We start from the raw sequence: 17318 nt of genomic DNA, 5'->3' as shown, positions 1-17318 counted from the left end.
TTCCATCATCGCATTGTTGTTACAAACTTTGGGCTTTGGGTTAGAGACACTCAACCTTCAGGTGGTTACCCTTTTCAAGTCTACTGTACTTGGCTCTTCCTGGTTAACAATCTTAGGAATCTGTTAGTTTTTAGAGCATATCATTCAGGAAAAAGCTACTCAGGAACATGTATACATTTTTACTTTTTAACAAAAGAACAAGTAACATGCAACACTTACGGTAACTACTTTCACTATCGCTGGCATTAGAAGTTACATGCTCTGAAATTGAAGGAAAATGAAAATAAAAAAAGAAAAAACAGTGTCATGAACTTAAAAGCTGATAAAAGCAAATTATCAAAATTAAACAAGGTGGTATTATAAATGTTGAGATATAAACCAAATATACCCACAGAATTTGTACAAAGCATTTTAGATTTTGTATAAAGAAAGTTAAAAATTCAACTAAATTAACATAAACTGTCATAAGAAAATACCTGTAGTAAAAGAAAATGGCTTGTTTCCAATGTAGTTTATGAACAAAATTCTCAGTAAAAAACCAGGTAGAACATGGCACAGATACAATGTAATCTTGTATTAGTCCAAACATACAAATAAAATCCCCAAAGAGAAAATAGATTTGGTACCAAAGGGGGTCAAGCTCCATTTGAGCAGATCCTGAGGGAAAGGCGCTTTTGTGATTTACAAACAGGTCAGGTTTTATCAGGGCATCTTCCTCTTAAACCTGTTTCAGAAGCCATCCAAAGCTGTCATGATAAGCCAGGACAAACTGTCTCAGAAAAGTCATGACAAGGGGACTGGAGATGCTGAGTGAGACTATGTTCTAATAGGTCAGTGGTCCTTAGCAACTCCCCTTTGAAAAAAAAGATTACTTTGCAAAACAAAAACAAAACAACGTCCCCAACAAATATTAGTAAAAAGCCACCTAACTCTAGTTAAAAGTGGCCCCATTTTATAACTTGATCACTTGTAAGTAACAGGCATTCACTCATCTCTCAATAAATATCTTCCTTGCAGAAAAAAGCAAAAATTTTATTCAGAAAAAAAGAAAAGGAAAACTTTAGGGACAGAGGGAAGCCCCGTTTTCTGTTAGGGAGAGAGAAGAGCAGCATTTCAGGGAGGACAGTGTTTGAGGCTAAGGTCAGCTGCGCCTGTTCTGGAAATCGACAGCTCTGCTGGAAGGTAGAGCAGACCTCATGAGAGTGAGAAATAAACCTGTTGATTTTAACCAGCAGAAGAAAAAGATGTAATTCTCTAAAAAACTGTGTGCACGTGCGCACAAAAGGCCAGCAGCAGGCGTCTTTTCTGCGAGCTCCCATCTTACTCTTCACTAAGCCTGGAGCTCTCTGACTGGTTAAGTCCAGCCACGTCTGACAAACGCCACAAAAACAAAAACTTCTAAAGGCTGTATTAGGGTTGGCGTTAAAAATTAGTTATCTGCAGGATGAGAATAAGTGGGTACTAAGAGACAAAACTTACTAATGCTGAGCTGGTGATTGTGAAGCAGGTAAATGAATACTGCATTACTATTCTACCATTCAATACCTCTGACATAGTATAGAATAAAATGTTACTATTCAGTCTTTTGTATTTTACCTACTCGTCTTGAGCTCTTTAAAACTGCCAAAATGTACACTGTAATAAACTTCTGTGGGTCCTTTACATTTTCTGTTTGTGGTTCCTCTATAATGAAACCTTGCTACTCAGAGGGTGGGCCTTAGACTAGGATAGTCACTGGTTTTGCTTGAACTAACAAGAAACGTAAAGTGCCCATCCTCTAACACTGATGTGTTGGGGCTGCAGTTATAGCTGCTCAGTGGTACCGCACTTGCTTAACACGTATGAAGAAGCACTTGCATGTTAAGTCCAAGCCCTATATCTGACAGAAAAAAAACAAAAACTTGAACATAATTTATCAAAGAAAGTTACAAAGCTAATACATAGATTAAAAGGTGTTTAAATTTACTTCCAACACAACAAAACTAGGCACGCCAAGGCAAGGCAAGGATATCAAGCAGCCATCTACTGCAGTTAGGCATGTGGGTAAAAAAACATTCTGGAAATTAACTGCCAGAACAGTGATCCCTAGAGTGTAAGATGTGAATATCCCTTCATGATACTTGTAGGATTTGCATCTATTTCCTGCTCTCCTCCTTTCCTTCCTAGACAGGGCCTCGTGTAGTCCAGACTGTCCTGGAACAGGCAGCCTGGTCTGTCCTTAAACTCCTTTTCCCAGAGCCTAACATCCCAGATGCTGGGACTGTAGGTAGGCAGAGCACCACAGTTGGCTCCCCGTATACTTTGATCTTATTTGTTTTGAGTCTATAATACCCAATACAGTGCAAATAATGGCTACAGTGTTGTTCAGAGAATGAGAAGGGAATTAAAACCAACTCAGTATACCACTGAGGCTGTGAAGTGAATAGTGGTAAATAAAAGTGTTATGGAAAGCCTGAGATTCTGTGAAATGCAGGACGCTGCAGGAGATACCATTACCTCATGTCTGTTTATTTATTGCAGTGCTTTGCGTATGTGGCAAATACAAGTTTTATGCTTTGCAAATATCTGGACTTTTCTCCTCAAATATTTTCAATCTGTAGTTGATTCAATTCACAGATATGGAAACCATGCATATGGAGAGCCAGTTTTGTAAAGCTCACCAAATATATATGCATGACCTAAAAATTTTTCCCCTTCCTACATATTTCTTCAAAGAAAGCCATATATCTGAATATTAAAAGATATGTACAAGAATATTCAAAACAACATTATTTTAAAGTGCCAAGCACATTTTGTTTGCATATCTGAAAATGTGTAGCTGCATTTTAATTTTCTGTTTGTATTGTGAGCATTTTCCATGTCACTTGTGTTGGCCGGGCTGACCTCAGGCTTGTGACCTCCAGCTTCCTCTGTCTTTCCAGTGCTAGATTACAGACGTGAGCCACCAGGCCTGGTTCTTAATAGGACTTGCAACTGCCATACAATACTATACGGATAAACTGTCCCATTAACCATTTTCAAATTAAGACTCTAGAGTGGCTTCAATCCTTTTTTTTCCCCTTTTACTTCTAAAGAATAATAAAATTTATCTCTATCTCCAATTATATACTGAGGATAATCTCCTTGAAATGGATTTAATGAGTCAAAGGAGAATTCTTTTTGAGAAAAGATGCATTAATTTATAGTTGCAATCATAGTACATTAAAAAGCTACTCTATGGAATGCTTACATCACAAATGTGTCTCCAGGAAAAGGTAAGCCACATTACTTTGCATAAGCTGACTACTGGGGAAATAGTATTTCCCGAGTACACACACACACTTGTCGTATCTGCTTATTTTATGAGAACAGCTGTGCTAAGGGCTGCACTGTGTCTTTTCCCAAAGGTTCATAACTAAGGACCTGGCTCCAGGTTGGTACCATCAGAAGGCAGTAGATATGTAAGTGCAGCCTAGGGGGCAGCTTTAGGTCACTGAGGGTGTGATCTTTAAGAGGACCCTTGCCTTTCCCAGGCCTTTTCAATACTTTCTGGCACTAAGAGGTGAGCATCTCGCTGAACTACTCATTGTACAATGATGTGCTGCCTCACCACAAACCTTCCAAACAGGGCCAAGTGATCATGGGCAGAACTGCAAACTGAATCAAATGAACGTCTGTCTTTATAAGCTGACTACCTCAGGTTGTTGTGTTTTGTTGTTGTAACAGAAAGGCAGCATACTTGTATTATCCCTTGTGCAGTTCTCTGGTGGACAGCCTGATTCTTACTGACTCATAAGAAACCTGTACTTGAGGCAGATATATTATTCCAGGTCTAGGGCTGTGTGTGAGGTACCTTGGATGAAAATTGAAGACCCCCCATTGACCCTCTTACTTTAGGAAAAGAGTATTTTCTAAATTTTCCCTCTTCCCCACCACCTCTTCTTTCTCACCTCTTCTATTTTTAAGATGCTTGGTGAACACAATTATTTCAAATGTAATCACATTTTAGCTTTCTTCTCAAACATTTCCTTCCTGGTAGGGTATGCATGTTTATTTTCTTTATTCCCTCCAAATGCTACATTGCCAACCTCAAGCAACTATTTGATATCTTACTTGTAACAACACAAGTAAAAGCAAGTGTGGCTTTGGTACTTGAGGAGCTTTGCACAATTCTGCTTATATAAGTGTTTAAAACAAGAAGAAAGTAAACAGATACAAGAAACCTATGTGGCTATCTGAGGATGTTTTTGAGGTTTTTATAAAATTGGAAATTGTAAAAATGGAAAACAAATGTGTTTTTAAACTGTGTGTTATCACTTCACTTCTGAGCATCCTGACTACGTCTTAATTGAATTATATCACCTTGAGTCTTATTTTGACTCAGCATATATACACTAATGAAGTAATAAGTAATGTCCTGATGTACCCTTCTTCTACTACTTCCTCTATAATAACAAGCACCCTGTAATGCCTTATGTGTTTGTTTTATGTGATAACCTCCTTCATACCCAATTTAGAATTCTACTAGTATTTTTCTGCTTCTTCAATATTTTCTGAATAAAACTTTGACCTTTAGGTTGCCAAGTTAATAATTTTTTTCAATTCCTGTGAAATGAAGCAGGTAGTCATAATTCAGTGAATTATAATACACTGTGTAGAAAATTAAATCTTTCCCCAAGTGACACTGCCTGGTAATATTTATTTTTCACAAATTTTCCTTAAGAATGTTTCTATTTCCAACTAGAGACACAGGGCAAAGTATAATCATATATAACTATAAAATATGGGATTCATAATTATATACAGCAGTGTCAATAAGATTCAAAAATTCCAAGCTGATTTATATAATCTCTAAAACATATCAACCTGAAGATAAATCCCAGAGCACTGGTAAACTGTTGAGGATATTTTCTAGTTATTGAAGGTTTTCACTGATAATTTTTCCAAAGTGTAAAGCATTAAAAAAAGCTGCTGCTAGTGATAGGAAATCTGTGGGTACTACCAATTGTATTCTTTAATTAAAAACTTTGTATACAATATATTTTGATCATGTTCTCCCTTTGCTTCAAGTCCTCTCAGACCCTTTCCATCTCCCTACCCACCCAACTAACAACACACAAACAAACACAAAAAGAAAAGAGCTTGCCCAGAGTCAAGCCTGCCCAGGGGAGGTTCTTTATATCAAGTTCACTCTCTTCAACTTGATGCAAACCTACTTGTTAAGATCGAAGTAAAAGTATCTACCTAAAAATTTTAATATTTATTATTTAATGATAAACTTCTTGGAAGGTTAACTAGTTACTACAAGAAAGTTTTCAAAATGTTTAGTAATTTAAATGAAATAGACAATGCAACAAAAAAAATTTAGCCTGAATGTTTATTTTTATGAGTAGAACTCACCTAAATTAACTTAGTAATATGCAATAACTTTTCATATTTAAGCAATTTGAAAATACTACAATTTAAAACAGCATCTCACTCTGCAGAACAGGCTGGCCTCCCACTCTTGATGTCAGTGACAGGTTCCAGGCACCTGTCACCATGCTTGGCCCTTACTCAATTATTTATTAGATTCCGTCTACATATCAGAATCTACTAATCTTTATATGATGATAGTCAGTTAGTTGAAAGTTATGGACAGCAAAATCAGGGACAACAAATCCAAATAAACAACCTCGTGGCGAAGGGAGAGATGCTTAATTCCAGTGTGCTCTAAAATGCTGCTTACAACTGAAGAGGATCTCCCATTTCCTCTAGAGTGCTGCTTGAACACCTTATACTTTCACATTTAAGCAAGGGCTTCCTAACGCATAACTGTAGTGATTTAAACTTGTTTTTTTTTTTTTTTTTTTTTTTTAAAGATTTATTTATTTATTATATGTAAGTACACTGTAGCTGTCTTCAGACNCTCCAGAAGAGGGCGTCAGATCTTGTTACGGATGGTTNTGAGCCACCATGTGGTTGCTGGGATTTGAACTCAGGACCTTCGGAAGAGCAGTCGGGTGCTCTTACCCACTGAGCCATCTCACCAGCCCTAAACTTGTTTTTAAAAGAGAGACACAAAACTCCAAAGCTGTACATGTCTATCTATATTCTAGTATGATGGGCAAGTGATAGTATTTAAAAAAACTTAAAAAAAAAAAGCCTATACTTAAAAATTTTCTAGAAAAAGTAATTACCAGGAAAATTATGAAATTCAAAATATAACTGAGTTTCTCAAGTGGCATGTTAAAAAGGGAACACAAGAAAACAAAAATTGTATCATAGAAGTAAAAATCCCAAGCTTGTTATAAACATGGAAAGCCTAAAACCATCTAAAGCCCACACCTCCTCATGCCAGAAAGGCACTACTGTGAACCTCCAAATGTCCCTGAATAAGGTAGGAGGTTAAAAAAATAACTTGGGAGTATTTTGATCACTTACTCAGGCCTTTTGATCCCATGTCGTCAGGGATCTCCTGTAGAGAGTAGTCCCCAGAGAGCAAGCAATAAAAAGATAATCAAAGAAAATAGTTGTCAGTGATGCATAGAATTGGTGCTACTATAAGAGACAGTTCCAAGACCATTACAGGTACACACAGCTTACAAAGCACACTTGTAGATTTTTCAAAGTTTAGAATAAGCTACCAACTAAATGTTATTAACACAAAGGATGAAAACTGGAGCTTAGAGGTTAATTAGAAAAGAAAGGCAAAATTTCAGGCCATTTTACAGGTAAAATTTATGTTTTCTATATTTAATGATGAAACAAGATAAAATGGAATGATTCTAGATGATCTAGTATCAGAAACTGGCAGTACTGTATCTTCAAATCAGGTACCTTCATTTTTTTCCTCAGAAATACTCTTTGAATATGTAAATGTTAAGTGCTTCTTATATGAACACTTCAAAGAATTATATTTATTTTTATATGTTATAAATAGGTAAGATGTGGTTCAAGAATTCCTAGGTGCCAGCAAAGTTAAGACTGGCATACAAATTAATTTGTGTGTATTAAATTTCCCTGGTGAAGAAAATCAGTAACCTGTTGCAGCTCTTGAAACTGTCTCCATGGTAACAGCCAACTGCAGGGCAGTAGGTCCCTCTATGTTCTATTATCAGTTGACCAATGGATCCACATACTTACGGTCAGCATCACTCGTTTCCTGCTCACTCTGGTCCTTGTTCTTGTAGAAGGGGAATTTTCGGGAAAAGAGGTTCTTTTTACGCTTGTCATTGAATGACTGCTGAAGAAGAGAAGGAGGGGCAAAACAAAGGGGTGTCTACTTCTGTGTGCACAAAAGCCCAGCCCAGCAGCTATGGAGGCTGACTCCCGGGACCACAGTCTGCATGCAGTCTGCATCAATTTTAGACTGTTCACATGAAAAATGGATTTCTAATTTTGTATAAGGTTTTATAATTGCATTATTTTGTAAATGGTAAATATTAAAATTTTAGAGCACATTCAGCTTTATCTTAAAGAATAAATGCTACTTGACAAAAAAATGTTAAAAAGGGTTAATCAGATTATCGTAGTATAAACCAAGCTAATATTTATTTTTATGACTATGTATTTTTCTAGGAAATTTCCAAGGTACAGTACTAGATACGTGATATCACATTATTTTTAGTGTTACATTGCTGCTCAATTATCTTCATGTATTAAGTAGCAATCTAGATTTTACTTTGTCCTAATTATATATTTTCTTTTATGCATTTTTTTGTGGCTACAATGAGTTAACACGATAGCCAACATTAACAAAGCAAACCTAAATAATTATGAGGATGTTCCTAATTAAAAAATTGCTTTTTTTCTCTTCAGAGAAAAAGGTAAGTGCTGAACTCTGTGACATACAGGTGGAAAGACATTTGTGCAGTCACTGACTGGAGTTCGTGAGGCACGAAGGACAATGACATTTATTGCAGAGGAAGAGCCCCCAAGCAATTCTTCTGTTCTGGACTTTCTTAGTGGAAATGACCTTACCCACCAGTGACATTAAAACCAGTTATCTGGAGTGGGGACATATGAAGAGTTTTTGGGAGGCAGTGCTACGGATGGCAAGTAATTCATCAATAAGCCACACCACTAGCCCCAAAGACAAATTCTGTTTTGATTTTTCCAGCTGAGCTGTGTCCGAAGATGCTACTCCAGTCCTTTACCACCCCCCCATTTACTTCCCAGGGTTTCAGGCTCTGTTGGTCAGTCTGGTTTGGAAATAGAGTGGACTACTTCAGAAATACACAACTCCCAAGTCTTAAGCTGCATACTTTTTAAAAACTTGATATGAATATCATGATAAATCTTATGCTACACTGGATGTGAATTACCTTTCTGCCAGTGAATCTGCTTTGTATACCCTACTGACTCAGGAGTCACTGGGTAGCCATCTCTGTTATCAGACTGACTATCTTAGTATCAATGTGTTTATGTTAAAGTAAACATTTTATTTAATGCACTAAAGCAAGAGTAGCAATAATGGCTATTGTATTATATTCTATTGTTATAATTATTGTGTTATTATTAATTTCCTGTGCTACTTTGTAAATTACATTTGTCACAGACATGCATCTATAAGAAAATGCAGTACATATAGGTTTTGTCCCATCCATGGCTTCAGGCACTCACTATAGTCTTGAAGTGCATGTTACTCAGTTGAGCGGGCATTACTGTGTATCACTGGAAGCCTGTGAACATCAGTCTGTATGTGTGTCCTTGTTTATATTCCTATGGTGAGAACACTTAGGGATCATTATAAGTGAAGTTAGATGAGTAAATTCATAAACCGGACAAATTATCTTAGAACATGAAGGTCAGAAGGAACTAGAGAAAAGAGAACTCTTAAGCAGGAGCTACAACTGCTGTTGTGAGGAGTAGGGCTGCAAAAAGTTTGGTTGGGCAGTTATTTTATAAGCTGTCAAGTAGCATCATGTGATTAAAAGTACTTGCTTGAGGCTAAATTTTAGAAAGAAAATTTAAGTTTTAGCGGGAAAAAAAAAGGTAATCTTTCTCTCTTCTCTCGCTGGCTTGAGCTTGCGGTTTTTAATAAAATTGATTTTTATTTTTTTAAAAAAGGTTATTTACCCCGTTTACTGCATATATAGTGGTCAGAGTCAGTTTCCTAGCACACAACCAAAGAAACATGTAGTTTAAAATGTTTTGATTTTTGTTATCTTTCCAGTTAGTCAAAAAGAGATATCTCAAGGACACTGTAATACAGGATAGAAAGATGTGTGTTAGTTAAGAAATATATTAATTATACTAATTTAATATCACCCAGGTGAAGAACTTATTAAAAGTGCAAATATAAGTAGCTTAAGCAAATAATTAAAAAAGTGTATGGAAAATACAAAACTGAAGAGATATGAAGAAAAACCTTCAGTTTTTTTGTAATTTCAATAGAAATTATTTAATTTTTTAAATATCATTGTCATGTTGCAATAAACATAAGAAATGATACAACGCCACAAATTCATGATAGGTATATTAAAAATATAGATATATAATTTCCAAATGTAGCATTTAAAAAATAGCCAAATGAGTGCAAAAAATGTTAATGAGGAACTGAAATGTTAAAGGTCAGTATTGAAAAAAAATTGCAGATCATTACGTATGGAAAGGAAAGGAGGAAGGGAAAATATTATAGAAAGAAATGCAGTTCTGTATCAATGGCAAGCGTATTTTTTACCCCACTCAGTACCATGCATACTTCTGGTGCTGTGTTAGAACACAGGACTATGTACAAAGCTGGTTACAGTCAACAAAGACTAAGATTTAAATGTCGTTAATTAAGTTAACTTCTCAAAGAATGAAAGTTAAAACATGCATCCTCCTTTTTAATTCCTTGATAGCTTACTGTACTGACTTCTTTTTAAATACATATAAAACAAGTACAGAAAACACTAAGTTATTTAGTATCCTGAGTATTTACTTGGGATTTTTCTTCCAATAAAAACTTTTAACTTAAATATTGCTTCAGGTTATAAGATGCAATTATGATTCTGAACTTTATAGAAATTTATCACTTTCAAAAATTGAATTATATAAAACTTATCCAGATGTAATTTCTTTAACATAGTAAAGCTGTAAGCACTGAGTGCCTGGTGATGTCTGATGCCCAGTGATGGTAGTGTACAGAAGCAACTTGCTGTAAACATCTGTTTATTTCAAGTTTAATGAAAAGCTTATAAAATTTGCTTCAGATAAAAAACAAACAAACCCAAAGATATAAACATTATGAAAAGTATTTCAATGCAGCTTGTGTGAAAGTTCTTTCACTGTAGGAGGTTATGGGTAATGAGGAATTGTGTATATAGTATAACTGAAATCTGTACTATCTTACTCATCTATCAGCATGCTATATTTTCACACATCCAAACAGTTTTAAACTAAATGGAAAAATAAGCATCTAAATATTTAAGAAATTTTATACATTTCCCCACTATGTATACAGCTTCTTTTGAGTTTCTTTATTCCCAGATTATAGCTTTGTGATAATCTTCACATCAAAAATTGGATTCTAGTAAGAAATTGATTAAGGGATGAAGGGGATATAGAGCAAAGACTTCTCTATATGGCTTCACCTGTAATAACTTGTAAATTTACACCATGACTTAAATTAAAAAAACACCCCCCCCAACACCGAGCCCTCTTTAATGACGGGGTCTTCCTATGAAACCCTCGATAACCTGAGATTCACTACGCAGAGCAGGCTGGCCTAAAGCTCACAGAAATCTGTCTGCCTCTGCCTCCTAACTGCCATGTGCCACCATGCCCAGCAGGTAATAATATTTAATGGAAGTATAGTATAAAAGAACCGTTAAACTAGCTGTTGCATAATACATGCAATGACAAGATGCTTGTTGCCTGCCTGTTTCTCTATGGGATTATAAGTGTGCATCATCAACTCAACTAACACAGTCTAGTTAAACCACTAAAAGCTAAATTCGTATCATTTATAAAAACAATACTGATCAAAAGTTACAAGAATCTATCAAATGACATAATCTGAAAAGGCCTGCAGAATAGGTACTTTATAGTGAGAGATTACTACTACTCTAATCTGTGGCAAGAGCTGTTCACAGTTAATTCTTACGGTAAGTCTTCTCATCTTAACAATAGAGCCAAAAAATAAAAATGATGGAAATGTACAAGATTTTGTATACTCACCCCTTTATCTCCTCTTGTTTTAGAATTGAATTTGACTGTTTTTAATCGGGCGCGTTCTTTCTTCTCAACTCTGTCAAAGTACAGAAGGTCTTTGTTACTGTCTTTGTTACTGGAGACTGAATCCTAAGCCATATATATATTAGACTTATTTTCTAGCACTGAGTCCTGATTTCTAGAATTTTTTTCTTTGGTTTTTAAGTTGGAGTTTTACGATGTGTCCAAGACTGATGTGAAAATGTTGATTCAAAACCTTCTGAGTAGTTGGAATTTCTAGGTCTACATTACTACTCCTGGTTATAATATTTTTCTCTTAAAGATTTTTATGTATACATGTATATGTGGAAGTTAAAGGTCAATGTTAGATGTCTTCCTTACTTGCTCCTTACCACTAAAAATACATTTAGTATGTATATATGCACGTATGCATATCTGTGTTTAAGAAAGGACAAATGTGTAGGTACTCAGGAAAGATAGAAGAGTTGGATCCTCTGGGAACTAAAGTCATAAGCATACATGACTTAGATGTTGGGAATCAAACTTGGGTTCTCTACAATACATGCTCTTAACAACTGAGCCATCTCTTCAGCTCTCATCCTACTTTTTTGAGGCAGGTTTCCCACTAAGTCTACAGTTTACCAATTTGGCTAAGCACACTCCAGAGATTGTCCTGTCTGTTGGAATTCCTGGTATGTACTGTCCGGAACCTGACATTTTTATGTGGGTGTGACACTTGTGTGACACTTTTCAGACCAAGCTACCCCACCACTCCTTAGTAAATCCTATATAATTAAGAGCCTTGTTTGACCACTTATTCTAAAATTCCTCAAACTTGCAGATAAAGCTATTTTACTGTGAAGAAACCTCTTAAGTACCAAACCACAGTATACAAGTACACACTTACATGCACTCAGTTCCATAATTACACCGAAAAGTCAGACATCACTTCTGACTTTAGTCAGTTTCCAGGATTCCTTCTTTTTATTCTTTTAAATACTAGCTTAGCACAGAAATATATGATGAAAATAAAGCTTGAGGGAGAAAGTAAATGTAGCAAAACACAATAATTTGGATGTATATTGTATTATCTTGAAAATTTTTGTACTGTTCTGTAGCTCTAAAATATAAAACCGTGTGAAAAAAAAGTTTAATTCCAATAATCTATATGTATAAAGATACAGTAAAGTCAGAGTTGAAAAGTATTTTGGAAGGGAGAACAACAGGTGACCTTCCTTATGTCTTTGAGGGTGAAAGGTAACTCTGGGAACAGGTTAACAGATGCCAGAAGGACTTTAAAAAATGTTGAATTTTGAATTTTCTTTTATCTATATATTGAGCATGTAGGATCATTCCCATAATCTCTTTATGTAAGAAGCTGAGGCAGGAGGATTATTGTGAGTTTGAAGTCAGTCTGTGTGAAAGAGTGAGTTCTAGCTAGGTTGGGCTATAGTCCTGTTTCTCAAACAAACAATAAAAGGGTCTCCTACACAAATATGCACATTAAAAAAATCCCCAAAACTTTAGATACAGTGACATCAATTTAAATCATGCAAATGTGGTTTCACATAAATGAAACTTTTTATAAACCTTGAAATTACAGCTTTTAAATATGATAGCATATTGCAGGTAAACTAGCAGAACGGTCTATGAAAACTACCTAGCTAATGTTTTATTATGGGTTCAAGAGAATCTTAACACTCATAGATCAAAGCCCTATGTTCTTCACGACTCCAGAAGAATACTTGGGAGTCTATGGCATGAGTAATTTGTAAACTTGTTCCAGTACTTACTGAGGGTACCACTAACCTAGAATTAATTAAATAAACATTTACCATTCAAAAATGGACTTTTCTAATCCTTCTTTTTTTTTTTTTTTTTTAAANNTTTNTTTATTTATTATATGTAAGTACACTGTAGCTGTCTTCAGACACTCCAGAAGAGGGAGTCAGATCTTGTTACAGATGGTTATGAGCCACCATGTGGTTGCTGGGATTTGAACTCCGGACCTTTGGAAGAGCAGTCTGGTGCTCTTACCTATTGAGCCATCTCACCAGCCCTCTAATCCTTCTTTTATTCAGTAAATAGATAGCATTTGTAACTGCTATTCCTGAAATAAAATCAAGACGTGTGAGAATTGTAACTCTTCATGGTATTAGATTTCTGGATAAAAGACAGTTTTACTTAAGAAAACATAAATTTTAAAAACATTCAAGAAAAAAATAAAGGTTCCTGAATCTCCGTGAAGCTGGTGGTTATGAACTGTGTCCAGAGCCGTCCATGGCACTGTGGAAGGATGCCATCCCTTTCTTTAATGTGCAGAAAAGGCTGGGCATTAGCCTAGATTGTCACTTGATGAGCCCTCTTAGTGCCATGCTTTTGAGAAACAGAAAGAATGTGCATGTGGAATTGGTGCTATCAGGGGTCAAAAAGAGTGCAGTGTAAATATGAAGATTTTGAAGATTTTTTTTTTTGTGTGTGTGTGGGGGGGGCAAAAAAATGATGAAAGGGTATGGTGACATCAAGTGGCAGGAGGATAATGGGAGGGAGCTTCCCCATCACCTACCCACACCTTTTGGCCAAGGGGAAACCCAGGCCCTGAGCAGAGCAGCTGAAGGCTGTATTTTATGCTCTGTTTTCCATAGGAAAGATGGTTTAACGAAAGCTTCTTCATCTAAGTGTGTATAAATAAAAAAACCACTCTATCTTACATCTAAATAAAATGGCAAATGTGTTGTGTCTTCCTACTGTATTTTATGGTAGAAACATAATATTCTATAGCACTATTTATGAACCAGAGGATGGATAGACACTTCAAGATGTATCCCCTGTGTTCACTTTTTTCCCATCCAAGTCAGCATGTTTCTTTCTGGTTGAGGCACATGTAAAGCCTTTGTAAGGTATGAGGCTCCAAAGGACAACGTCTAGGAGCTGTAACTCTGATATTTAAGCTGTGAGGTTTCTACTGAATCAAGAAGGCAGAGAGGGGTTTCTGAATCAAAGCATACTATATTCTAATATAGGAAAGAAGAATGGCAAAGGCTGCACTCCTAAAATTACATTTTCCATCAAACATATGATTATACAACAGATGGATCTTGCTAAGTATATAGCTCTAGCTAACAATAGTTATAACCCTCCAACCAGTAATTACAAATCCTGGCAATACTTTAATATTGTTCTTGGGCTTAAGATGTAGTTCAGTGATAGAATGGTTGTATAGCATGCACAAAGCCCTGGTGGTTCAATTCTTAATACTGCAAATAAAATAAAGTATTTCTATCTGTTTGTGCTACATAAGAGAGACAGATATGATTTGGGGTATTTTTCAATTAAAAGAAGCATAAATCCAACTCATCAATGAACTTGATGGTAACCAGCAAGGATACCATGTTTGCTAGCTACCCTGACATTAAGTCTGGTTAATGAAATAAAAAGACAGGAAGACTACAAGATTTTCCTTTCTCCTCCTCTTCTTCCTATTAAATGTTTTTTCCAGCCCTAGGGATTGAACCCTGGCCTCATGCATGTTGGGAAATCAAACCTAGTCCTCCAGAAGAGTAACCATTGCTCTTACCTGCTGAACCATCTCTCCGGCCCCCTAAAGGTAATTTGGTGGCAGTGTATTTTCTAGCTCTCTCATTGGTCGCCTTTCTGTCTGTCTGAGGCAGAGTATGTCAGGATGTAGCCTAGACTTGCTTGGAACTCACAGAGTGAGTATGCTACCTCACCAGAATCTCCACTGGTTACATTTAAATGTGACAGAATTAAATGGCAATGAATCACACCATGGAAAACAAAGCATAGAATCGCTATTCAAGAAAAGATATTAATCCATTTATTCACCTTTCTTAACATTTGAATTCATTAATCATGGAGCTCAAAGCATTTTAAAATTGTGTCTATTTAAGTATAGTAATGCATACCTGCGTACCTGGCATTTGGAAGGCTCAGATAGAAGGGTACTGAGAATTCAAAGTAAGCCTGGGAGACACAGCAACACTATGTCTCAAAAACCAAGGTGAAAAAATGTCTAATGCACAACTCAGATCCTCAGAATCAACATAAAACAAGAAAAGGTTCTGTATATTTGCAATCCCTGCAGTGATCCTATGGTGATATGGAGACAGGAGGATCTCTGAAAGCTCACAGGACTAGCTAGCACGATATAAGCAGTATAAACAAGAGATCCTGCTGCAGAGTGGAAGACAAGGACTGACAGCTAAGCTTGCCCTGACTGCTACACGTGTGCCATGCACATGTGAGCCTTCTCTCTCTCTCTCTCTCTCTCTCTCTCTCTCTCTCTCTCTCTCTCTCACCCCCCTATAGTTTGATTTGTTACACATATTGATATGAATAGGTAAAACAACTGCTATAAATCATGCTAATTTAACACACCTCAATAACCTCTCACGCAATTACTTTTAAAACATTCTTTTGATGGTGAAAAACTTAGGCTCTACTTTCTCAGCAAATTTCACTGAAGTACACATTTCAGTCTTGTTACCATGGCTCATCACAGTAGCATTCTGGAATTTATTCTTTTATAACGGAAACTACCTTATCTCCTGACCAACATCTTCCCATTTCTCTTCCACCTATTCCTCTCTTGTAACCTCCAGTAACCTCTAGAATATTTTATATTTCACAGAAGTGAAACACAGCACTTGACTTTCTGTATCTGGCTACCTTCACTAAGCATAATGTTTCTTCACAGCACAGTAAAAGAAATGTCAAGTAAACAATTATTTATTAATGCCCTACTTTGAAGTAGTAAGAAAAACCATTTACCTGCGTTTACTAGGAATCACTCCAACTTCGTCACTCTCTCCATCTGGGGTGACCTGTCTGGCTTGCCACCACTCATCATCAGAAGCATTGATAACATGGAGAATATCTCCAAATCTGAAGTTCAATCCTTGACTGGGAAGTCCACTGTCTTTAGTCTTGTCATAATCAAAAAGGGCTCTAGACTCAAGAAAAAAGTTCATAACCAGTTGTTATTGTGGTATTAATCAATTTTAAAAATTCATGGGATTGCAGAAGTACATATAATTTGTATAGAGAAGTTATTAGTATAGTATAAAAAGGTTAGGCTTGATTTTACATTATATATACGATAGTAACAACAACAACAACAACAACAACAACAACACAACAACAAAGAAATCACAGAAATCACTCTGTAATGGAAACTAAGTCTATTATTTATTGCTTTCAGTGTTTTAGGATAGACTGCATGCTGGGTTATTTGGACTGGAAATTGCTGTACTGAATATGAGTATGTGTATGAACTGCCACGGTCCCCAACCTCAGTCTTCTTGACTCATCCTCCTCGGTGCTAGGATGTCTGGCTTCTTATCTTAGTGCTTTCTTACTGTGTTGTCTAGGAAATGAAACTGACACACGTGATTCACTCATGGCTTCTACTGGACAGTGACACAGAGGGCTTTAGAGGGTGGTCTCAGTGCTGGACCCAGCACTTCCTGGTATGCTGCCCTCTGCTTTACTCTGACAGTTTCTTTGGCTTCCTTCTGCTTTTTCTCTCCTATTAGATGGGGCTAAAACTGACACACTGTAGAGCTGTTCCATTAGGTTTAGTAAAGTGGGTAAGGGAAATTTAAAAAAAATCTCTGGGTACACTGGGTTACATCTGTACTTGCAGCTACCAAGGAGGACTGCTTGAGTCTAGTAGTCCTGGGTGAGCTTTGGGAACAGTGACACTCCATCTCACAATAAAGAATAAAAATAAAAAAGTTGGCATCCCCAAATTTCATTAACTATAACAAACTATATTAGATTTGTAAATGAGAAATTATATAGTCTAAAAAATAAAGTGTAAATATTATTATCTACTTTGATTAGATATTTAGGAAAAAACCTGCCATCCATAGATTAACTAGCTAGATATGCAAGTATATAAGTTGGTATCAATATAGTGATACTCTGCCAGCTAATTACTCCTTCCACTTGTTTGCAAATGTGAAATAACATTAGTTTGAAAGTCATTATCAATGAAAATTAAATACAAATTGCCAGGTTATTTTAAAAAGATATTGTATTAATTTAATTTACAGCAGTAAAATGTAAAGTTTTACAAAATTTGTTAAAAAGAAATTAGCTAATTAACATATAATATTTAAACTTAATTCTTAAGTCCAAATAAACTCTCTTAAAAATCCAAGAAAAGGCTGGACTGA

General features: G+C 36.0%; 1 protein-coding gene across 22 annotated transcripts in view; it reads right to left on the bottom strand.

Moving 5' to 3' along the window:
* The window catches only part of Dlg1 (discs large MAGUK scaffold protein 1), a 202381-nt gene that overhangs the window by 18112 nt on the left and 166951 nt on the right, over positions 1-17318 (bottom strand). For 11 of the 22 annotated variants that reach the window (XM_029544623.1, XM_021209526.2, XM_029544618.1 and 8 more), the window contains 4 exons: positions 15910-16086; positions 11125-11194; positions 6403-6436; positions 220-261 (listed from right to left, as the gene is read on the bottom strand). In XM_029544623.1, the coding sequence (XP_029400483.1) occupies positions 220-261; positions 6403-6436; positions 11125-11194; positions 15910-16086 (323 nt within the window). Of the gene's footprint in view, positions 1-219; positions 262-6402; positions 6437-7104; positions 7205-11124; positions 11195-15909; positions 16087-17318 lie in introns of all 22 variants that reach the window. The other 11 variants (XM_021209522.2, XM_029544614.1, XM_029544616.1 and 8 more) reach the window with 2 other exon arrangements.

The sequence above is a fragment of the Mus pahari genome, chromosome 12, assembly GCF_900095145.1.
Source record: "Mus pahari chromosome 12, PAHARI_EIJ_v1.1, whole genome shotgun sequence".
Classification (NCBI taxonomy): domain Eukaryota; kingdom Metazoa; phylum Chordata; class Mammalia; order Rodentia; family Muridae; genus Mus; species Mus pahari.
This window is presented reverse-complemented; position numbering and strand designations above follow the sequence as displayed.